The sequence below is a fragment of the Salvelinus alpinus genome, chromosome 15, assembly GCF_045679555.1.
Source record: "Salvelinus alpinus chromosome 15, SLU_Salpinus.1, whole genome shotgun sequence".
NCBI lineage: Eukaryota > Metazoa > Chordata > Actinopteri > Salmoniformes > Salmonidae > Salvelinus > Salvelinus alpinus.
Genome location: NC_092100.1, coordinates 32,994,904 through 33,019,188, shown reverse-complemented (window position 1 = coordinate 33,019,188; position 24,285 = coordinate 32,994,904). Strand labels below are relative to the sequence as shown.

The 24,285-nt window shown below is 41.6% G+C and overlaps 1 protein-coding gene across 21 annotated transcripts; it reads right to left on the bottom strand.

Annotated features, from left to right (window-relative positions):
• Positions 1-5,580: 5,580 nt before the first annotated feature.
• LOC139539933 (tropomyosin alpha-1 chain-like) lies at positions 5,581-22,993 on the bottom strand. 21 transcript variants are annotated; one of them, XM_071343366.1, is made up of 10 exons: positions 22,764-22,992; positions 22,138-22,263; positions 21,861-21,986; positions 17,822-17,955; positions 17,146-17,263; positions 16,810-16,880; positions 15,924-15,999; positions 15,458-15,520; positions 15,222-15,291; positions 6,447-7,167 (listed from the first exon to the last, which is right to left on the bottom strand). In XM_071343366.1, the coding sequence occupies exons 1-10, from the start codon at positions 22,875-22,877 to the stop codon at positions 7,085-7,087; spliced, it is 981 nt and encodes a 326-aa protein (XP_071199467.1). In that variant the 5' UTR covers positions 22,878-22,992; the 3' UTR covers positions 6,447-7,084. The 21 variants fall into 21 exon arrangements, with proteins under 21 accessions (XP_071199453.1, XP_071199454.1, XP_071199449.1 ...); XM_071343367.1 differs by lacking the exons at positions 6,447-7,167; positions 15,924-15,999 and adding exons at positions 13,797-14,419; positions 16,528-16,603 and having other exon boundaries at positions 22,764-22,993; XM_071343368.1 differs by lacking the exon at positions 6,447-7,167 and adding an exon at positions 14,187-14,419.
• Positions 22,994-24,285: the final 1,292 nt, after the last annotated feature.

Genomic DNA, 24,285 nt, shown 5'->3' with positions numbered 1-24,285 from the left:
TATATGAGTAAAGAATGTTCCATTTTATTTGGAACGGCAAGTCAGGCAAAATTATCCAGGCCTATTTATATAATGAAAATGAATTCGGATGGCAGAAATGATTACATATTAAAGCATTAGACCTCTCACTGGCCTGCTGGAGGTCATTTTGCAGGGCTCTGGCAGTGCTCCTCCTTGCACAAAGGCGGATGTAGCGGTCCTGCTGCTGGGTTGTTGCCCTCCTACGGCCTCCTCTACGTCTCCTGATGTACTGGCCTGTCTCCTGGTAGCGCCTCCATATTCTGGACACTACGCTGACAGACACAGCAAACCTTCTTGCCACAGCTCACATTGATGTGCCATCCTGGATGAGCTGCACTACCTGAGCCACTTGTGTGGGTTGTAGACTCCGTCTCATGCTACCACTAGAGTGAAAGCACCGCCAGCATTCAAAAGTGACCAAAACATCAGCCAGGAAGCATAGGAACTGAGAATTGGTCTGTGGTCACCACCTGCAGAACCACTCCTTTATTGGGGGTGTCTTGCTAATTGCCTATAATTTCCACCTTTTGTCTATTCCATTTGCATAACAGCATGTGAAATTTATTGTCAATCAGTGTTGCTTCCTAAGTGGACAGTTTGATTTCACAGAAGTGTGATTGACTTGGAGTTACATTGTGTTGTTTAAGTGTTCCCTTTATTTTTTTGAGCAGTGTATATATATTTTTTGAAATGGTAAAATATTTGTAAATTATATCCTAAATAGGACTGGTGGAGTTATGTCACACATGCAGCTAACAAAAAGATATGGAAACTTCTGCTCTATCCAAAATTACAAGCAACTAATTGCAGCATTACCGCAAAAATGGAAGAGACAAGTGGAAGGGGGAGAAAGCAAGGAATTTGTCTGTCGGCCCTGCATTAAATACCAAAATTGGTTAAAGAAAATTGTGATAAATAAAAAAGTGTACCAGTTTCATTAAAGGACCAAAACATGTTGCAGCATTGAAGGTCCCCAAGAACACAGCGGCCTCCATCATTCTTAAATGGAAGAAGTTTGGAACCACCAAGACTCTTCCTAAAGCTGGCCTCCCGTCCAAACTGAGCAATCGGGGAGAAGAGCCTTGGTCAGGGAGGTGACCAAGAATCTGATGGTCACTGACAGAGCTCCAGAGTTCCTCTGTAGAGATGGGAGAACCTTCCAGAAGGACAACCATCTCTGCAGCCCTCTACCAATCAGGCCTTTATGGTCAGACGGAAGCCAGTCCTCAGTAAAAGCCACATTACAGCCCACTTGGAGTTTGCCAAAAGGCACCTAAAGGACACTCAGACCATGATAAACAAGATTCTCTGATCTGATGAAACCGAGATTGAGCTTGGTTGGAGGAAACCTGGCACCATCCCACAGTGAAGCATGGTGATGGCAGCATCATGCTGTGGGGATGTTTTTCAGTGGCAGGGACTGGGAGACTAGTCAGGATCGAGGGAAAGATGAACAGAGCAAAGTACAGAGATCATTGATGAAAACCTGCTCCTGAAAACCTGCTCCAGAGTGTTCAAGATCTCAGACTGGGGCGAAGGCTCACCTTCCAACCTGACAGAGGTTGAGAGGATCTGCAGAGAAGAATGGAAGAAACTCCCCAAATACAGATGTACCAAGCTTGTAATTTCATACCCAATAAGACTTGAGGCTGTAATCTCTGCCAAAGGTGCTTCAACAAAGTACTGAGTAAAGGGTCTGAATACTTTTTTTATTTTTATTATTTTGAATAAATTAGCAAAAATGTGTAAAAACCTGTTCTGCTTTGTCATAATGGGTATTGTGTGTAGATTGATGAGGCAAAAAAGCAATTTAACCATTTTTTGAATAAGGCTGTAACGTAACAAAATGTGGAAAGAGTCAACAGGTCCAAATTCTTTCCAAATGCACTATATATTTAGAAATATTATTAGTCCCCCCCCAAAAATGGTGGGTTGGAAATTATGCAGAAAATTACATTGATAAAAGCCACAATCTATGGAATATGAAAGCTGATCTACCCCCTAAAAATAAAAAATAATAAGAGCACACGATCACCGCTCGGCATTCTTTACACTCGGAACAAAAGCGATTAAATGGCAAGTCGGCCTATGGTAACCGCGACATGGTAACAATGTAACACTTTTCTCTTGGCTATTAGCTGCCTGAAGTTTGTTTCCCCATAGAAAACCAATACAATCGAATTGAGTTTGCAACATTTCCTGAGACACCTGCTTTCATCAGACCACATTAATCAATCCCCGATTCAGACAGCACTAGCCAAAGGACGAATTGGGAGCACAGATATACCATGCGGTTCTTCTTCTTCTTTGGGGTTTAATGGCGCTTGGCATCCAATATGTTGCATTACCTCCCCCAACTGGACTATAATATCAATCCCTTACACTTTGTGATACAAAATGGGAAAAAGGGGGAAATAAAAAAAATTAAGGTACCCCATCTGCTCCTGCACCATGCCAATGGCCTGGGAGGACAGGACACCACCACTGAACACACCCTGTCACTCTTCTGAAATGAAATCTCATACACCCAAATACTTCACTGCAGCAGTCACCACAACATATATTTTCTATGATGTTCTGCGGTACATTGGTATGAGCGCTAAGAAGCCAACCTTACTGAAGCATATTTTAGTTGTTGGCCTATCCCTCTGTGCTGGCACAGATCTACTACTCAAAGGGATCCTCTCAGGATACCTCACACTTGATCCTTCCTCTTCTTCTTTCTTCACTGCCTCAGATTACGAAACATTCTGCACAACTCTGTCTCTGGTCACCTCAATCTGCCTCTCTCCCACCGGACACTTCCGATCCCCAGCAACATGGGCACCCCTACAGTTGACACACACTACTTTATCCACCAAAACCACACAATCCTCTTTTTTATTTAACTATGCAATTCAGTTAAGAACAAATTCTTATTTACAATGACGGCCTATAGAAAGGCCTCCTGCGGGGACAGAGGATTAAACATAAACTAAAAACATAGGACAAAACACACATCACGACAAGAGAGACCACAACACTACATGCCCTCCTGCAGACTTACCACATCTAAGATTCTCCACCCTCTACACACTGCTGCAACATGACCATAAACGTTGCACCTGAAACACCGGAGTGGATTTGGCACCCAAGCTCTAACAGGATAATTTATTTATCCTAACATGACTTTGTGAGGTAAATACAGACTCAAAACTCAAAAGGACTGATAGTGACTCCCCTGTTTCACCAAGCTCACCACCGGGTCTGCGTCGCACCAAATGACAGGCTTCACAAACACCAGGAATCTTCATCTTCAATTGCTCCACCTCCACACTTAACGCTACCCCAGAAATCACTCCTTTCAATGGTGCCCTATTCCTAAGCGCAAAGCAAGAAACAGATCTTGACCCAAATTAAATGAGACAGAGCACCCGCTTCCTCTGAGCAGAAGAAACACAAATAAATATAAGTCCAGTACAGATTACCTTCACTGATTCAACTACAACCAACTCCTTTCCCACCCACCCTAAAACCACAAATGTATCTGCCAAAAGACAGGGATCCACTTTCTCCAAAAATGTCACTCCTACTGGACCAGATTCTTCTTTATCATGGACATCGATTCCAAGCTCGGGCTCTGAGCTCTTTACCACAAATTCCAACTCACTTAACTCACTCATTCACTTCCTTTTCACCTCCAGAACTCGGTATGGCGTACGGCTCACATCAATTTTCAATCCTTGTGAAAATCTTCCACTTTTCCACATCAAAATGTCTTTCTTGCCTCGAGGGATGCCATCTCTTCAGTTCCTTTCTTCGTCTGTTGCACGCCCCCAGACTTTAATGCAATCTTGTGGCTAACCACATATTTGCAATGGATAAAACACTTTATAAAGGCACATTAAATATTACTGTATAATTATACAGTTTATACCTGTTTTATACCGATTGTCCTTTATACATAGCCTATAAGAATATATGTAAACAAACCATAAATGTCTCTTTTTATTTATTGGAAAGCTGTGAGTGCTGTTGTATGATACAATATCAGTACTTGTTGCATTTTTTACTTGTCTAAGTCCTATCATCAACTGATTTCAGCCAGTGTATGGCTGTAGATTGACTGCAATGTTTGAAAGGAATGTTGGCATATTGGCAGTAAATTTGAAAACTTTCTTGCTGGCTTACAAACATACAGTGCAGATACATTTTTCAAATTCATTACTTTATACAATATCTCATCACAGCACTGGCAAACAATGGTTGACCAACTCCCTGACCAAAATGACTGATCTTTATCCCATCACAAGAAGGTTCAGGTCTAATTGTAGTATTTTAATTACTAATTCTATGACAAAAACATGACAGCCTGCCACAACCATACTGCAATGGCACACCTCACAGAACTGTTCACATCAAATTACCATAAACCACAAGAAATTACCAGCATGACAACTACTGTTGGTTCTATCTGAAAAGGCATGCAAAATGTAGTGTCCATAAAAAGGGACTAGAAAGACTGATAACCCACTGATCTCAGTCGGAGCTCGTTTTTTCCCCGAGTTCCCAGTTGTCTTGAGCACACTGAAGTCGGATGTCGGCGATTCCGAGTTCCCAGTCTTGAACGCCGCATTACAACACCTGGATAGGTATTTTACATATCAGCTAACTACCACGTTTGCAATCTGTCAGTCGATGACACAGTTGACGTGGTACGTAACCATTGGTTGATGCATGCAACGTCTGAGCAGGGGAATACGACCCTTACATTTAGTTTATTACCCAGTCCCCTAGGGTGACAAAGTACTTTCTCTGAGGTCAAAAGCCAGCACATGCCTCCTGTCAGCACCTAGAGAACATTAGCATTCTGTTCTGAATTAGCTTGTTTACACTTTCAGTCCATGGCGCCAGGACTGAAGTCAAAACACAGATAAGCTTTTAAAATTTGAATTCCAAATTAATCTTCACCTTGCAGTCTCACCTGGGATACAACTAGTTCAGTTATAATCCACTGGCCGGTGTCACAGCATGTGGCCTGGAATTAACACATTACAAATGCATGATATTTAAATTAAAATGAGCTATAATACACCAAGCTTTATTACCACAAATATATGATCAATTACATGTGTAAATAGACTATTATTGTATGACTAACATTACTATTTTTGCTGCATTGCCCCGCAGTCCAGTGTTCAGAGCTGCAGTGATCCATAAGCATGCACTCGTGACAAGTTCTTTCTCTCTTAGGAAGTCAAACTAAGGCCTAGACCAGAATGAGCACAGAGTAAATGTAATAAGGCCGGCAGATGAACAGATTACCATTTGTTCTGGAAACACTCATTGAGCTGAGGGTTAAACAAGGTTGATAATGCAGCAGTGTTTAAGGGGACCACTTTATTCCCCTCATCTTCTCAATTCAACATGAAAGCTGAAAATATTTACTTCTGGAATTAGTTACAACTATGTAACCCATTAAAAAAAACATTTATACATCCTACAATATGATCAATGGAAACTTACCAGAATGTTAAGATACTGTACAATACAGTATATAATAAAATACACAAATACATCTTAAACTGTGAGGTTTTATTTATATTCATTTCAGATATGATATACATTTAAAACACCTACATTTAATAAAACAATAGTTTTATGTGAGGCACAATCACATATGATTGAGTCATATTTCTAGACAAGAAACATAAAAAAAAAAAAACGAGAACAGGGAACAGGAATGCATTTTGCAAGATAATGTTGCCATGCATTTTGTAATGAGTTTAAGGCTCAAAAGAAAAATAAATATACTTTGGGAGTGTAAGTAGATCCCTTTCTAGCCAGGGCTTAATATTGGCACCAAACAATCAAAATAATGTTAGTATATAAACTAAATTAATTTATCAAATGCAGATAAAAGGGTTGTTCCACGAAATGAGTGCCTTTTGCATACCTTCAATATTTGAAGTAGAAATAGTGCACCAATATTGCGTTTTAAAAGCCTGTTGTATTCAATAATGTCCCCTACAATATAGACTACAAGGAGAATTCAGATTCACAAATAAAGACTAGCCCTAAGTGCCAAAATCCAGCATTTTGACAAGTCCCTCTGTGTACCCTCTGACTGAGGAAGATTTTAACCCACCTAACCCCAAAATGTCTTCAAGTTTTCACCATCATTAGTTTTAAAGGAAGAACAAATAAAACTGTCCCTCATTTTAAGATCAACCCTGTTACCTGAACTCTTTAATATGGTGAAACTAGTCCTTAAAAAAATATATTTAAAAAATCCAAAGAAACATTGGAACATCTAATAGTCAAATCAGTGTATAAGCAGGTGAGCTGGTTCTACTCTTTTGGCCATTTCATGGGGGATTTGTTGTGGAAAAGAGAGTGGGTTGAGCAGAACACGTCAACCCTGTTAACTATAGACAGGCTACAAATGTTAACTATTTCATTTTATTTGTGAAGCTTGCATTCAATTGCCGCTCCCTGTTGCACACAGCAACCTTCCATTCCCTGCCACATGGGAATTTATGGAATATTTATGATGAAGTTGTCAACCCTGTTACGGTCAACCTTGTTACTTTATATGGCACTTAGTTATTTAAAATGTATTTTTTTTTACCTTAAGATGAGAACTTGTTTTTCATTAAGTTGAACATATGTTCTTTATGACAGAAAGTAAAAATTGGGTGAAACTACGTTTTTTCCCCACCAAGTTACACATCTCAAAAGGCACAGAATTAGTGGAATGACCCAAAAACAACCTTTGTAGCAAATGATGCGTCATTTCACCTGATAACTCGTCAAAAGCGAACTAATGTCAATGATTAAAATGCTGACATTATAAATCAGCTGGCAAAAACAAAAAGTGTTTCTCATTTTAGGCTTCATTAAGGAAATGTTGTACCTTTCCCTTAGTTCTGCTCCCTCGTTGAGCTCCACTGAAAGCAGGACGGTGCAAAAGGAAAAGCATCTGGTTATGTGTTCCTTACCATGGGCATGGAATGGAATGAGGGCTCATGGCAAGCAAGGTGCAAATACAAAAAGCCCAAACCATAGTGGGTAAACCAGGCTTTCACATGTTATTTAGTTCCATTAGAGTCTGGTCCAGCATCTGGTGCATATCAAGGTTCTCCTCTTTAGCATGTGCCAGTTTCTCTGTTAGACACCAAATAAAACAAAATATTAAAATCCAAGCTACCATCACACAACATGGAAAATAAGTCTATCGTACGGTTAGGTCTACATAATTAGCTAACAAAAGCATCACACTTTCAGTTTTAGAGAAAAACAAAATGCTGTGACTATGCTATGGCAGTAACCATGCAGGAAATAAACAAATTTTTACAGCATAGCCTTCCCCATGCTTTAAACAGGGACAATTAACAATACTGTATATACTTCCTACTGTATATACTTCCTGGTTGTATGTCAGAGTATACAGTAAATATACAGATTAGAGATAATTCCATATTTATACAGTACCTGTCAAAAGTTTGGACACCTAATTGGAGGGTTTTTCTTTTTACATTGTAGAATAATAATGAAGACATTGAAACTATTAAATAACACAGAATCATGTAGTAACCAAAAAAAGTGTAAAGAAATATCTAAATATATGTTATATTTGAGATTCTTCAAAGTAGCCACCCTTTGCCTTGACAGCTTTGCACACTCTTGGCATTCTGTCAACCAGTTTCATGAGGTTGTCACCTGGAATGCATGTCAATTATCATGCATGCCTTGTTAAAAGTTAATTTGTGGAACTACTTTCCTTAATGCATTTGAGCCAAACAGTTGTGTTGTGACAAGGTAGGGGTGGTATACAGAAGATGGTCTTTCACCAAATAGGGCTAAGTGCATATTATGGCAAGATCCGCCCAAATAATCAAAAAGAAACAGTCCATCATTACTTTAAGACCTGAAGGTCAGTCAATTCTGAAAATTAAGAACTTTTAAAAGTTCTTCAAGTGCAGTTGCAAAAACCAACAAGTGTTATGATGAAATTGGCTCTCATGAGGACTGCCACAGGAAAGGAAGACCCAGAGTTACCTCTGCTGCAGAGGATTAGTTCATTAGAGTTACCAGCCTCAGATTGCAGCCCAAATAAATGCTTCAGAGTTCTCAACATCAACTGTTCAGAGGAGACTGTGTGAGATCAGGCCTTCATGGTCAAATTGCTGCAAAGAAACCACTACTAAAAGGACACCAATAAGAAGAGACTTGCTTGGGCCAAGAAACACGAGCAATGGACATTAGACTGGTGGAAATCTGTCCTTCAAATTTGACATTTTTGGTTCCAACCACCGTGTCTTTGTAAGACGCAGAGTAGGTGAACGGAGGATCTCCGCATGTGTGGTTCCCACCATGAAGCATGGAGGAGGAGGTGTTATGGTGTGGGGGTGCTTTGCTGGTGACACTGATTTATTTAGAATTCAAGGCACACAACCATCATGGCTACCATAGCATTTTGCAGCGATATGCCATCCCATCTGGTTTACACTTAGTGGAACTATCATTTGTTTTTCAACAGGACAATGACCCAACACACCTCCAGGCTGTGTAACTGCTATTTGACCAAGAAGGAGAGTGATGGAGTGCTGCATCAGATGACCTGTCCTCCACAATCACCACAGATGGTTTGGGATGAGTTGGACCGCAGAGTGAAGGAAAAGCAGCCAACAAGTGCTCAGCATATGTGGGAACTCCTTCAAGACTGTTGGAAAAGCATTCCTCATGAAGCTGGTTTAGAGAATGCAAAGAGTGTGCAAAGCTGTCAAGGTAAAGGGTGGCTACTTTGAAGAATATAAAATATATTTTTTTGGTTACTACATGATTACATATGTGTTATTTCATAGTTGATGTCTTCACTATTATTCTACAATGTAGAAAATACAAAATATAAAAAAACCCTTGAATCAGTAGGTGCCAAACTTTTGACTGGTACTGTATGCGGCTAGCTTGTTACTCCAGCAGTAACACTTATCTCCAGAATTATTAGCGTCACACACACACAATTGCAATACTGTACATAAGCTCATTATTTAAACAGATGAAACATTCACATTGTGTTTAGTCCTCATTCAAGGCCACTCTTAGTTCGTTAGAGAGAAGGCGGTTTTTCTCAAGTTGCTGGTAGAGGTGATCTTGGCAGTCGGAAAGCAGGTAGGAAAGAGAAAGAAGAGGAAATCAGTGCAGTACCAGACTAGAGAGCTCAAGAGAAAGCTTCATGTGGGATCACTTCACATCTGATTATACATTACCTTGTTTTAAAATTATATAGTATAGAAGGTCTACTCTCCACAGAGCAGTGGAGCAGTAACAGCAGAAGCGATGGGTAGAATACCTCTGAACTTTGTGAACGGAGATTTTAACATTTCTCTGGGGTTGATAATTGAGCAAACAAGTAATACATAGCCAGACACTTGTCTAGTGGGCTCTACTCACTGCCTAAATATACCTTCCAGAACCAGAAGGCATGTACGGATCCTGCTTAAAGTCTTATAGGTGCATCTTAGGCAGTATAAAAGTTGAAATTCCAGCCTTGTATGGAGGACCACTACCTGATGTCATAGATGCCCAGGATTTCCCACATGAAAATATATTAATTTATTTTCAAGAATAAAAGGATATTGCAAATTACAGACGTCATGTCATCAACATTGCAATGGTCAATCATACTTGCCATCCTTTTTTCAACTCACTTATTTCAAACACTCAGAGGCAGACAATCTTAGACACTGTCCTTCTCTTTACTCCTACTTTCCTCTACCTGTTCAATAGCAACCCAACATGTGCCACCTGTCTATCAAACCATTACATTAACTATATTGTACTAAGCCAAATTACACTCACCTAAGCAGCTACATTTCTTTTAACAATATGTGTAATGCCATGATGCGCCTAAAAACCGAGACCTTCAATAAGTCTGTAAGAACCATTATTCCCTTAGGGCTAGACCCAATAAATGAGGGAAAGTTGAATAAGAGCTACAGGTGTGCAGTAGGCCTACTTGCAAGAAATGTTCAGTACAGTGCACAAAATGCATCTTGCCCCTCAAAATGAATGAACCTTTTAATGTCCATTGTTGTTGATTTGACAATCAAATCATTAGATGTACTGTCAACTGAAAGTGTAAGAATGTTAGCACCCTAACATTTGTTTAATTCTGTCATACTATCCAGGTCTGTGCCCAAACAATTCAAGCTTCTACTTTTAAAAATCTACCTTTCCAGAAACAAGTCTCTGACCGTTGCCGCTTGTTATAGATCCCCCTCAGCCCCTAGCTGTGCCCTGGACACCATATGTGAATTGATTGCCCCCCCCATCTATCTTCAGAGTTGGTACTGTTAGGTGACCTAAACTGGATATGCTTAACACCCCGGCCATCCTACAATCTAAGCTAGATGCCCTCAATCTCACACAAATTATCAAGGAACCTACCAGGTACAACCCTAAAACCCTAAAACCATGGGCTCTTAGATATCATCCTGACCAACTTGTCCTCTAAATACACCTCTGCTGTCTTCAACCAGGATCTCAGCGATCACTGCCTCATTTCCTGCATCCGTTATAGGTCCGCGGTCAAATGACCACCCCTCATCACTGTCAAACACTCCCTAAAACACTTCAGCGAGCAGGCCTTTCTAATCGACCTGGCCCGGGTATCCTGGAAGGATATTGACCTCATCCCGACAGTAGAGGATGCCTGGTTACTCTTCAAAAGTGCTATCCTCTCCATCTTAAATAAGCATGCCCCATTCAAAAAATGTAGAACTAAGAACAGATATAGCCCTTGGTTCAACCCAGACTTGACTGCCCTTGACCAGCACAAAAACATCCTGTGGCGTTCTGCATTAGCATCGAATAGCCCCAGCGATATGCAACTTTTCAGGGAAGTCAGGAACCAATATACTCAGTCAGTTAGGAAAGACAAGGCTAGCTTTTTCAAACAGAAATTTGCTTCCTGTAGCACTAATTCGGAAAAGTTTTGGTACACTAAAGTCCATGGAGAAAAAGAGCACCTCCTCCCAGCTGCCCACTGCACTGAGGATAGGAAACACTTACCACCGATAAATCTACAATAATATATCATTTCAATAAGCATTTTTCCACGGCTGGCCATACTTTCCACCTGGCTACCCCTACCCCAGCCAACATCTCAGCACCCCCTGCAGCAACTTGCCCAACCCCCCCCCCCCCCCCCCACCGCTTCTCCTTCACCCAAATCCAGACAGCTGATGTTCTGAAGGAACTGCAAAATCTGGATCCCTACAAATCAGCTGGGCTAGACAATCTGAACCCTCTTTCTAAAATTATCCTCCGAAATTGTTCCAACCCTATTACTAGCCTGTTCAACCTCTCGTATCGTCTAAGATCCCCAAAGATTGGAAAGCTGCCGCGGTCATCCCCCATTTCAAAAGGGGGAGACACTCTAGACCCAAACTGTTATAGACCTATATCAATCCTGCCCGGCCTTTCTAGTCTTCGAAAGCCAAGTTAATAAACAGATCACCGATATCTCACCATACCTTCTCCACTAGGCAATCTGGTTTCCGAGTTGGTCGTGGGTGCACCTCAGCCACGCTCAAGGTCCTAAGCGATATCATAACCGCCATCGATAAAAGACAGTACTATGCAGCCGTCTTCATCGACCTGGCCAAGGCTTTCGACTGTCAATCACCGCATTCTTATCAGCAGACTCAATAGCCTTGGCTTCTCAAATGACTGCCTCGCCTGGTTCACCAACTACTTCTCAGAGTTCAGTGTTTCAAATCGGAGGGCCTGTTGTCCGGACCTCTGGCAGTCTTTATGGGGGTGCCACAGGGTTCAATTCTCGGGCCGACTCTTTTCTCTGTATGTATGTATGCATGCATGTATATAAAAATGATGTCGCTCTGGCTGCTGGTGATTCTCTGATCCACCTCTACGCAGACGACACCATTCTGTATACATCTGGCCCTTCTTTGGACACTGTGCTAACAAACCTCCAAACGAGCTTCAACTCCATACAACACTCCTTCCGTGGCCTCCAACTTCTTTTAAATGCTAGTAAAACTAAGTGCATGCTCTTCAACCGATCGCTACCCGCACCCTCCCGCCCGACTAGCATCACTACTCTGGACGGTTCTGACCTAGAATATGTGGACAACTACAAATACCCAGGTGTCTGGTTAGACTGTAAATTCTCCTTCCAGACTCACATTAAGCATCTCCAATCAAAAATTTAAATCGGCTTCCTATTTTGCAACAATGCATCCTTCACTCATGCCGCCAAACATACCCTCGCTAAACTGACTATCCTACCGATCCTTGACTATGGTGATGTCATTTACAAAATAGCCCCCAACACTCTACTCAGCAAACTGGATGTAGTGTATCACAGTACCATCTGTTTTAGCACCAAAGCCCCATATACTACCCACCACTGCAACCTGTATGCTCTCGGTGGCTGGCACTCACTACATATCCATCACCAAACCCACTGGCTCCAGGTCATATATAAGTCTTTGCTAGGTAAAGCCCCGCCTTATCTCAGCTCACTGGTCACCATAGCAACACCCACCCGTAGCACACGCTCCAGCAGGTATATTGCACTGGTCATCCCCAAAGTCAACACTTCCTTTAGCCACCTTTCCTTCCAGTTCTCTGCTGCCAATGACTGGAATGAATTGCAAAAACCTCAGAAGCTGGAGTCTTATATCTCCCTCTCTAACTTTAAGCATCAGCTGTCAGAGCAGCTTACCAATCACTGTACCAGTTCACAGCCAATCTGTAAATAGCACACCTGACTACCTCAGCCCCATATTATTACTTACCCTCTTGCACGCCAGTATCTCTACTTGCACATCATCATCTGCACATCTATCACTCCAGTATTAATGCTAAATTGTATTTTTTCCTCTCTGTGGCCTATTTATTGCCTACCTCCCTACATTTGCACACACTGTACATAGATTTTTCTATTGTGTTATTGACTGTACTTTTGTTTATGTGCAACTCTGTTGTTTTTGTCGCACTACTTTGCTTTATCTTGCCCAGGTCGCAGTTGTAAATGAGACCTTGTTCTCAACTAGCCTATCTGGTTAAATAAAATAAGTGATGGTTTTCTTAGACATAAAAACAAGGAAAACTTGACTAACATCAAGGCATCCTAGTTTTATTAGAGCTCTTGAGGTAACAGAAACTTCCTTCTATGTAAGCGTTATTTTACGACAACACAAAGATTCTGTTGGAAGAGTGACACGTTTAGCAACACACCAGCGCTACTGGAGCCACAGCACACAGGACAGGCTAGAGCCACAAGGACCCACTGTGAGGAATACAGACAATGTACGGCAACTACTCAAACACAAAAGGTTGGACCAAACTTCTCTGATCACATGAAGCCCTTTCCATGGAGTCATGACAAGCGTCACTTGAATAAACCTCTCAGTAATACAGCTTTGGTTTGACAAAGTCTGCATTTGCTCGGATGCCAAAGGGGCACCAGACAAAAACCCACCTTCCAAAAGCAACCAGATTGTGCAGTTCACCCTCAACTGTGGTTATCACAGAGCAAAAAGGAACTTCAAGGGGGCCTTTCTTCCATACAGAAATAGACCTTGTTAGTAGTAGATACAAGTGAGCTACACTTGAAACGGTACAGAAAAGAAACAAAGCACATTGTGTTTCTCAATGTAGTCAATGTAAGGCCCAGTAGAAGGCTCACATTGAAATACAACTCTTTGTATTGCATTTCAATAGACACCTCGCATGCATTAAGGGTTGACAAAATATACTGAATATTTTGAAATTAAAGATTTTTAATTTTGTTGAACAATGTACATTTCAAATACTCACAAAACAAATTAAGAGGACGTAAAAAGTAATACAATATGGTAGTTATCAAAATGAAAGTCCAAATCAGTAAACAAAGAACCTCCATGCTGTATTATGTTCATACAAAACAAGTCTCTAGGCTCACGCACTGTATTGCTAAAATGGTTACAGTGACGATCATGGCGAGAATGTCCTCACAACCACATGCAAGTTCGTGTGAGAGGAAACCACTGACTGAGCTTAAACACTTAACACATAATTGGCCCGTACTTACAGACACAATATACAACCACCCTTAAGCCCATCCCTTGACTATGACCTTAAGACTACCTTGTGTATAAAAATGATATAGCTGCTTTCTAACAGTAACCACTTTATTTTGTATGAACACAAAACAGTAGATGGATGGAGAACAGAGACAGAACAGAAAGGTGTGATGGCTGGACAATGGGGAGGTGAGGTGCAAGGAGGCGACAGAGGCACAAGCAGGCAGCGCAGTTGAAGAATTACATGGAAGTCATGTCATTGAGGGCGTGGTCCAGCTCCTCGCTGATGGCCTTGTGCTTCAGTTTCTGGGCATACAACTCATCTATTGGGACGTGGACCAAGTGCACCAAAAAGGGAGGAGGGGGCAGAAATGGAGGGGTGCGTGGGAAGGAGGGTGAAGGGTGTCCAAGTCATCAGCAAGACCCCAGAGGGAGGGAGAGAGAGATGGACAGAGTGGAAAAGGAAAAAACGTTACACCAGAAGAGGATAGAACAGCAATCTGAATGAGGCCATGACACATTCTTCAGCATCATCAAGAAATAGTGAACATATTACTGGAGCTGGCCCTTGAACATCTCATGTCAGAGATTCCATTACCATATGGCTGCTTCCTCAGCCCTACTAATTACTATGACAGCCTCATGATACATTCTTTAACCAACAGATGGATGATTTACGGGAATCAGCAGCTGTAGGGCAGCATTTCCCTTACCGTGATTAATAGCCCATTCTCATTGAGCAGATGCAATGCAACTTCATTGTTGCAGATAAACAGGCAAAAGCAACCCAATCTATGAACAATCTTAAATATAGAGAGTGACGAGGAAGACCTGTCAAATGTCCAACTCCCAACGTAATTTCCACTCAGCTGTAACCCAAAAGTAGTTGACTCAATAAGGGGAACGTGTTGCTCAAAAGACACTGATGATAATGGAAATGAGAGGTAGCAAAGATTAGATTGAGGTGTAGCAAAAAAAGGGAAGAGGATTTCCTCCTCTTGAAGAGATTTGAAAAGTAGACACTCACCGAATGGCCATGAATGAGACCAACTGACACTATAAAATGTAGGCCTACTCCAAACAGACCAAAGTACAGTTTTGAAATGAACTGCAAAAACGTAATACCTTCCAAGTCGTCAATGGTCTTCTCAAGCTTGGCTACTGATCTCTCAGCGAACTCAGCACGTGTCTCAGCCTGTGGTAGACAGACAGGTTCTTAAGAATCAGTAGGTCTTTAAAGTTCACAGTGAGTGATACTGTGATAGTTTAGGCCTACAGTACCTACAGCACTGAAATAGCCTGGCCTCTGGCCAAAGTCTGTAGATAAGGGGGGGGGGGGGGGGGGGGATTGTGAAACTTGCCTCCTTCAGCTTGTCAGTGAGGACCTTCATCTCCTCCTCATACTTGTCCTCCTTATGTGAGTACTGTGGACCAAAAGAGTCATGCATTTACCCACAGATATCCGCTACACCCCCACCAGTCTACAGAGACAGAAACAAAGCCTAAAAACACTCACTTTACATTTTATATAAAACAAAGACTTTACATTAATGACAAATTATTATAATACAGTTCTACCATGATACAATAGGTTTATATTCAATTGACAGAAAAAAATACTGGAAAATCCATTTGCCTTACATCTTCAGAATGTACAAAGTTAGACTAATCTTAGACCAAGGCAATTTGTATGCCAGATACTGTATCCATTGAACAAAGTGTTGCTGTAAATGGTTCTTTAGGTTCCTTCCATCCATTCATTCTCCAGCATGGCTCTGGAGAAGCTGGTATGGACAGCATGCCTGAACACAGCAGCAGACTACCTACCTTCTCAGACTGGGCCTCCAGTGACTTCAGGTTGTTGGTCACAGTTTTCAACTCTTCTTCAAGCTCAGAGCATTTGCTGGTGTTAGAAGGGAGAAGGTGCAGAGGGTCCAGAGAAAAATGTGCCGGAATGGAGGGGGATATTGAGACACCAATGAGAAATGGAAGCAGGAAGGAAAGAGGGAGAGCAGGAAAGGGGAGAAGAAATAAAACAAAATGAATACGAACTAGCGGAACTACAGGAAGGAGACCAAAGTACCTCAACACAGCAGGAACGTGACAATATTAACAGAGGTGGAGAGTAGACTACAAAGAAACTTTTATAAATGCCTTTTAGCGTAAAGATTTTGTCAGATTAAGAATACTGGCTAGTAGTGCATGTGAAAGATGTTATTCTTGCACAGTCCCTGCCAGGTTAGAGGTGTAAAAGGTTATAGTTTTAGGATATCCCGAGCGTACGCCCAAACATAGGAAAATATAGCAAAGCAGAGCAAGGTGCAAAGAGGAAAGACGCTTCATTCAGCAGAGTAAATGAACGTGACAAGAGGAAGTAGTACAAAAGTCTAGAAAGATAGGTCTAACAGAATACATTGTTAGTCTACAGTACCTTTGCTTCGGAAGCTGTAAGTGATTTTAAGCTTTGTTCCAAAACTCTTAGCTCGTCCTCCGCTCTTCGAATCCGTCTGTTAGTGGATGTGGCGAACGAAACGGCCATTCAAAACATGGAACACATGCAAATTAATAGTACATGCAACAACAAGCGTGAGCAACATGTTGAAAATAAACACTCAACTTTTAGCCAGGCGTGGTGTTAAAGTAGAATGTTAAATAACTCCAGCCATGCATGTTAATTAAGTGCAGCGTTACTGTTAGGGGCATTAGATCTTACCCTTCAGAAAGCTCAGCGCGCTCCTCTGTACGCTCCAGATCACTCTCAATGATGACCAGCTTACGGGCAACCTTTAGGTAAAGAACACCAAGGAGTTACACTCTATACACAAAAAGGCTGTGTATATACACACACAATATATCTGTGTACTGTACATATACCCTATATGAATTGGGGTATTTCAAGGTAGAGATGACTAAATCACCATGTTTGCTTTACAAAGTGGACTCAATCATACGTGTGTGTGCCATTATGTTATTGTAGGTTAAAGGAAGGGTGTGGGGAGGCTGGGCTGTAGGGACAGCAGCCAACAACTGCAGCAGCTGAGAGACTCGCCTCCTCGTATTTGCGGTCAGCCTCCTCAGCGATGTGCTTGGCCTCCTTCAGCTGGATCTCCTGCAGCTCCATCTTCTCCTCATCCTTGGAGGCTCTGTTCTCAATGACCTTCATGCCTCTGAGCAGGGAAGGGAGAGACAGGCAGTAGACATTAGAAAGAGTCCCATCCCAAGGCTCATAGCAGCACTGCGCAGTAACTCAATGACTCAGATCAATAGTTTGAGTACAAGACTAAACGTGGGTGGGCAGTGTACGCCCAGTGCACATCCAGACTGGCTGGCTGCTAGTGAATCTTTAATATGCCCTTTCAATGTCAAGGCCTGGCCTGACAGCTTTCTTATGGGACTGATGGGGAAAATACTGCACTGCAGTAGCACTGGGGATGACAGGGCAGGCCTAGCCCACACAGGGTCTGACCTACAGTCTCAATAGAGTTCAGGCACTGGGCTGTGCAGCACAGAGGGGCTGTTTATACACCAAACAAAGGAATGGAAACAGAGCCTCGCGTCACGGCCCATTTATTCAGGACCTCAGTCTCGACAAACAGCTTGTATTTGTTGAAATTGGTCAGTGGCACCGCCAGTCATGACTTAGGCTAAAGCTGCCCAAATACAGTAAGGAGCAAGGGAAACAGTCTACTCTATAGTATAACTCCCTGTCCTCAATAAGTGCACACCTCTCAGACTCATCAGCCGCTTTCTCAGCCTCCTCCAGCTTGGTCAGGGCAGTTGTCAGACGCTCCTGAGCACGATCCAACTCCTCCTCAACCAGCTGGATACGTCTGTTAAGGGAAGCGACATCGGCCTCAGCCTAGGAGAGAAGAACTGTATTAAGACAGACAAACATACATATACAGTACTCTCAAGGACACATAAACAAATATCAACATCAAAAACACTGGTGACCTTTCCACTTCAGTGTCTTGTGTGTTTTATAGGTGAGCGGTCTGGGTAATTACTATTTAAGTGTTGCTTTCTGCATCTGTCAGCAGTGGCATCTGTTGGGGAGAGAAGAGGGCCTTCCCAGGAGGATTCCCCTGTGCTGTGCTGCACTCCACACACTGTGTGTAATGAGAACAATGCTCCTGGCTGGCACAGGCTGAATACCTAGCCTCATTATGAGACCCCAGAGGGGACATTTACAAGGAGCTGGCTGCAGTCATTGTGTGCCACAGAGGTTTCCACTGCCAAAGGCCACACACACACACACACACACACAACCACTGAAGGAGTCCCCAGTGGACCAAAACTGAAGATTCGATGAAGTTCAGCTTTCATGTCACAAAATGGCTACTCTATCTTTATTGTTATTTGACTGGTGACATGTTGTGGTGTGACTTACTATCAAGTTTTTCCCCTTAATGTTCTAATTAGCTTACCTTCAGTACTATTAAGTTATGTAACCGTCGCACATTTTTTTTTTTTTACAAGACATTTGATACAGAGGAAGTGAAATTCAGCTACAATGCTACAGGTATGCTTTTATATGTGGTAATAAAACTGAACATTTGATAGCAGAAACAATGGCTAGGGACAGCCGCTCCTCTCTTTTTGTTTCTATAAGCACTAAAAGGCTACTTATTTTAAATCTTAAAAACACTTTTTGTATGGATACCAAAAGGCAACCATATCTGATCTTGGTTTATGAGTATGTGCAGTGGCATTACCCCATCTTTACACCTGATTAACCACCCAGAGGCCTGATCACATACCAAGACTTGTAAGAGTGGTGTGCAGGATCAAAGTCCATCTCATGTTGTGAATGGAGAGATAGAAACTAGCCAGTGAAATTAAGATAAATATCAGTTCATCTAGTGGCTTTTCAAACACCACCCCAAAGCCACAAGTGTTTCCTTTAAAAAACTACCAATAACCTAGTCATATAAAGGAGCTTCTGAAGTGACCATGTTGATGAGGGCAATTAACCTTCCAAATGGCAAATGCATTATAGGCTTTATTTCCTGTTTCTATAGGTCAGAGTCTGGCCCCTGTTCTTTAGAACATGTGACAACTCTTTGTCCTTATAACAGAAACCTTGTTTAAAACACAACTGAGAGAATTAACAACAGTCTGTTATTGGTGTTCCTCAGCTCTGTTGCAGCATTTATTTTGAAGTTCCTTCCTGCTTAAGTGAAAGAGTTCCAAAAAGAGTTGAGTAAACTTTGTGCTGCAATTATGTCAAAGAGAGTATAATTTACTCAAATGTAATCTTTTGGTAACAATATATACTTAAGTATGTGCAATAAGTAGCCTAGCATAGGAAATGAAAATATTGGGGGTGACGCAGTACCATGAAACAATGTAGGCCTAACAATGCTGCAAGAACTGCTTGTGGCAACAGTTACATCATGTCTATCAATTAAGATACAAATATTCACGGGGTACAAAATAAGCATGATTACAAAGTATCATTTAAATCCATCAAAAGGCCTGAAGTCCTCTACCGCCACAGCTGAACACTATTTACACTTGAGGAAATCAGCCAATTGGTCTCAAACTCGTAATCTGTCAAGAGTTGGCGTATTGTCAGCAAAGAGCATGACACATTTAGTTTGTTAACTACGAAACACCACAACCGGATGTCGGAGAAATTCCGCTATGTCAGTGTGCTGCGTGCATCACCATGCATTTTTACAGCCTGTGCAACTCCCTCGGACATTAAACATTGCAAAGTGAATATAGCATTGTTGCACTTGATACATATTTTGAAGCAATTTTACAACTTTGCAGTTATTTTATAAGACATGCTTACTGATTCTCTGGCTTTCCTCTCCAAACCCAATTCTCTCTGTAGTCTTTCAGTTCTTTCTTCGGCACCGTCAGCCTGCTGTTGCAAGGTTTTTATTTTCCGTTTAACCGCTTCCAATGATGTTATACCTGCCATTATGTCAACTTGCTAAGAAAACTACGTTTTTAAGACTTTCCTTGGAATGGACATGGAGCACAACGACGCCCTGGGATGTACGAGGATGGCTGCCCGCGATACTCGAGTCGTCTGTGAAGACGTACAGAGCAATAACTGAACATTACACCGGAAGTAACCATATTTTCATAGCCAAGTCCAAGGCTACGTCAAACGAAAATATATTGAAACGTATACAAACAAATATTGATGTCGTTTTCGTAATATAATAATGGGTAAACAACATTGTCATAATAAAAAGTGTATATGTGGTAGACATACAGTAATGATAAGGGCACCCCTTGTTATTATAAGCGTTCCTCAGGTAGGCTACCGTGCACTGGCATATAGCACCATCTGCTGGTATTATCTATAAAGTACACATGGGACTGAAAAGATTTTCAGACTGTAGTTCCTAAATAGCCCCAAGAGGAGGCCCTCTATATGCATTTGTAGAATCTTACTCAACGAGTTCAACAAGTGGTTTCTTTCCTGATCTATTTTCCTTCATTTGCAGTGATATGAAAACATAAGATAGATGAAGCACAATGGCGAATGCCTTCCATGAATTGACTTTCACCAGTTTAACTATATTATATTGGGGCGGCAGGTAGCCTAGTGGTTAGAGCGTTGGACTTGATCGAATCTGTCGTTCTGCCCCTGAACAAGGCAGTTCCTAGGCCGTCATTGAAAATAAGAATTATATCAACGCAGATAAATGAAAGGAGATGAGCATAGGAAGTTCCTTCAGTCTATTGAGATTTAGGCTACCCTATGGACACTTTCAATAAATGAAAATCAGTTGTCAACTGAATGTCACATTTCATTTGATAACCTCTTCATTTGTTGATTATTGCTGGGGTTTTTTTGTTCATCTTTACTTAGGCTCGGACTATCATGCCATACAACTCCAGCCTATGTATTTTCAAATGTTCTTCTGCTCCTGGATGCAGCTCCTTGTGTCACGGATGAATCTACATGCACACATATTCGGCATAGTTTCCCATTTTATGTAGTATTTCCCTAATTAAAAATGTCCCTGCATGAAGCCAATTTACACTCTCGGTAGCCTATGGGTTTAACTAAACTGACCTCAAAACATCAATTATAGGAACAAAAAATGACATGTTCAGAGGAAAATCGAATTTACTGTAGTCTGTTGCAAGAACAGCCCAAAGAAGTCATCTTAGTCTAACTTGACCATTGACCATATAAAGCAGTGCGTTATATTTATCCCTGCGCTGCGCTGCGCTCGCTCTCTGCTTGGAAACGGCACTTTTAACAACTTCAGTTTCCACTCATAAATGTCCCCTCTTAAGGAGCTGTAGAGAAGAACTTGATTTACTGTCTTACATTGATGTATTATATAGCTTGGGGGTATCATATGTAGGCCATCTCAAATGTGGAGACATTCAAACAAGAAAACTGAAACACTTTGGTTTTTAAGGTTGATATCACTTAGGTGACTTGTGATCTTTGACAACACACAAACAAACATAAACATCAACAAAATATATAAAATGACAGTTCAACAATATTTGGCACGATATCATGATCGTTTATGTGATTTAAATATTATGCATATAGCATAATAGGTTACTTTCCAGTTGGCCCATAGACATATAGGGCTGGACAGGTGCGCTACCTACATTTGGTAATCTGAGAATGGACTTTAAACCAAATGATGAGACAGAATAAAGGCCTCTCACGTTACACTGTCATTTTACATGTTTTACAATTGATCTGTGAGACAGAAAAGACGGGGGAAGCAGTGTCCAGGAATTGTGATTTTGTGCCCTTTACTATTTACTTACATCAGTGGCTTTCTTCTCAGCCAGCTCAAGTTTCTCCTGGGCATCCTTAAGAGACTCAGAGTACTTGTCCAACTCATCCTCTGTCCCCTTCAGCTTCTTCTGCAGAGCTACCACGTCATCCTCGAGCTGAGGTGTGTTTTAGTGCGGATAGTTTCACAGGGGTGATCAGCGTGAAACAGAGGGCGTGAGCGCACACAAGGCACAAGAGCGCAGACAGACAGCGAAAGGGAGAGAGAATAGAGAAGTTAGGGGAAATCATGCGAGCCACACAAAATACCTTGGTGGCCACCTCCTCGGCGCTCAGCAATTTTTCCTCGGCGGCTTGGAATTCATCAAGCACTTTATCTCTCTCATCTTCGGTGATCCGCAATTTCTTTTCCAACTCACTTATTTCATCCTCTAACTACACATGCACAAAGGACGACATTTTATTTAGTTGAATAGAGCATCTGAAACAAGTGATAATCATATTGCAATTATTCTGAAAGTATAGGCTACATGTTTCTCAATAGCCTATCCATATTCCCCACAACAGCAATATTCACCATTACACTAATGTTTCTATTATTCCCATTTATAATTTCCCTACAGTTATTTTTTATTCACAATTCTGTTATAGATAAGGCTACAGTAATACAACTCCATCCACCCATCAATAAGTGAAATAGACATACTTTCCCACAAAATTATTCCAATAATTCATACCCACGTCACGAATTAGCCTACCAGTTGTGAAAAGTTATTCGTATATATAACTTAAATACTCCTTATTATGAATGATCCGTAAAAGTGATACATCCACATTGTAGAGGTGGTCCATATTAAGAGACAGCGGCGCACAGAGCCACGGGTATTCGGGTGCTTTTTCTAGGATAATTTCGATTTTCCAAATAAAATGCCGACCTGTTTGCTCTTGTCCTCTGCTGCCTTCTTGTCTCCCTCGGCTCCCTCAGCTCTGTCCAAAGCATTCTCCTTGTCGAGCTTAAGCATCTGCATCTTCTTCTTGATGGCATCCATGGCTGCTTATTTTTTTGCTTGGCTCCACCAAATGTTTCAAAAGAGAGCCGAGGAAGGAGACTGAGCGTCTGTGCCTTACTGAATCTTGGTGGGAGTGCAAGCTCTTTCTGACTGTGCCCTGTCAAATAAGTACTTTCAAGGGGGGGGGGGGGGGACTGAATTCCTTTGGACATCCAATACTTGTTTGGAGACGGCATCTCGGGTGCCTTCCCCTTGCCGTATCTTTTTTTTATGGATCTGCTCCGGTGATTCGCTGTTCTCAGACATTTGACCATTGATATGACTATATAAGGATTTGATGGGGAGGAAAGAGCAGCCCCCTCAAAACGTAGGTTCAGATTTCTAAAGTGCTGCTGTTTGGGAAGGACACTATCCCGAGAAGATGAAGAGGAACTGTGAGAAAAATGTGCATTTACCCTTATGGAGTTGACACATTATTATACAATTGCTTAGAAACAGCATGTTAGCTGTGGACCATACAGTACAGTATGTAAAATGTATTGAGATTTGTCCATTCTGAGCTGATTTCAAATCTTGTTGAATGTTTTTTTGTTGTCATTTTGTCCCAGGATACTGGACCATATACAACTGTGTCAGTGTCCAGTGCTACTCATGGAGCTGTATGCTGAGCTTACATCAGCTTCTTTCCATCAGCATTTGTGTTGAAGTTGTCCTACTGGGAGGTGTTGTATTAGCTCAGGTCAAGTGTACAGTCAGTGAAGAGGTACTGCTGGTGAAAAACTCAGGTCAACCAGCCCCTCGAGGCATTGTTCACAATCTGAGAAGAGCCAGATAATGTATCAAGTAGCCTCCCTGCTAACCAGACAGACTCCATGGGATACCCAAGTGAGATGGTATTTCAACAGTCCACCTGCTCCCTTTGACAGTCTACAGTAGCTGTGTAGTTCTCATGTTAGAGAACTGTCACTGCTGTTTAGACTGTTCAAGATGGATATATGAATAGTAATCGTAAAAAACTATCTACAGGGAAAGGCTTACTGTGGGCTCCCGAGTGGCGCAGGAGTCTAATGCACTGCATCTCAGTGCTAGTGGTGTCATTACAGACCCTGGTTTGATTCCAGGTTGTATCACAACTGGCTGTGATTGGGAGTCCCATAGAGCGGCACACAATCACCCCAGTGTCGTTAGGGTTTGGCTGGGGTAGGCCGTCATTGTAAATAAGAGTTTGTTCTTAATAACTGACTTGCCTAGTTAAATGAAAACTTTAAAATGGCCCTACAGTACATGACAGGTTTTTTTTAGCAAATGTTTAAGTTGGGAAATTAGAGAAATATAAATAATTAAATGAATTGATCTGTTTGACAATCCCTCATATTATCCACAGCATTGAAGGCTAACCATAACTGAACAGATACAAATTTGCCATAATTGACCAAAAGTAGAGCCA

Bases quoted from the DNA above. Each gene is read 5' to 3' on its own strand.
- LOC139539933 (XM_071343367.1), bottom strand. From the start codon at position 22,877: ATGGATGCCATCAAGAAGAAGATGCAGATGCTTAAGCTCGACAAGGAG. The intron at 22,264-22,763 runs GTCGGCATTTTA...GTGCATGTGTAG, and splicing joins CAGAGGACAAGAGCAAACAG to TTAGAGGATGAAATAAGTGA. The intron at 15,292-15,457 runs GCAAGTTTCACA...TGTCTACCACAG, and splicing joins TCACTGACAAGCTGAAGGAG to GCTGAGACACGTGCTGAGTT.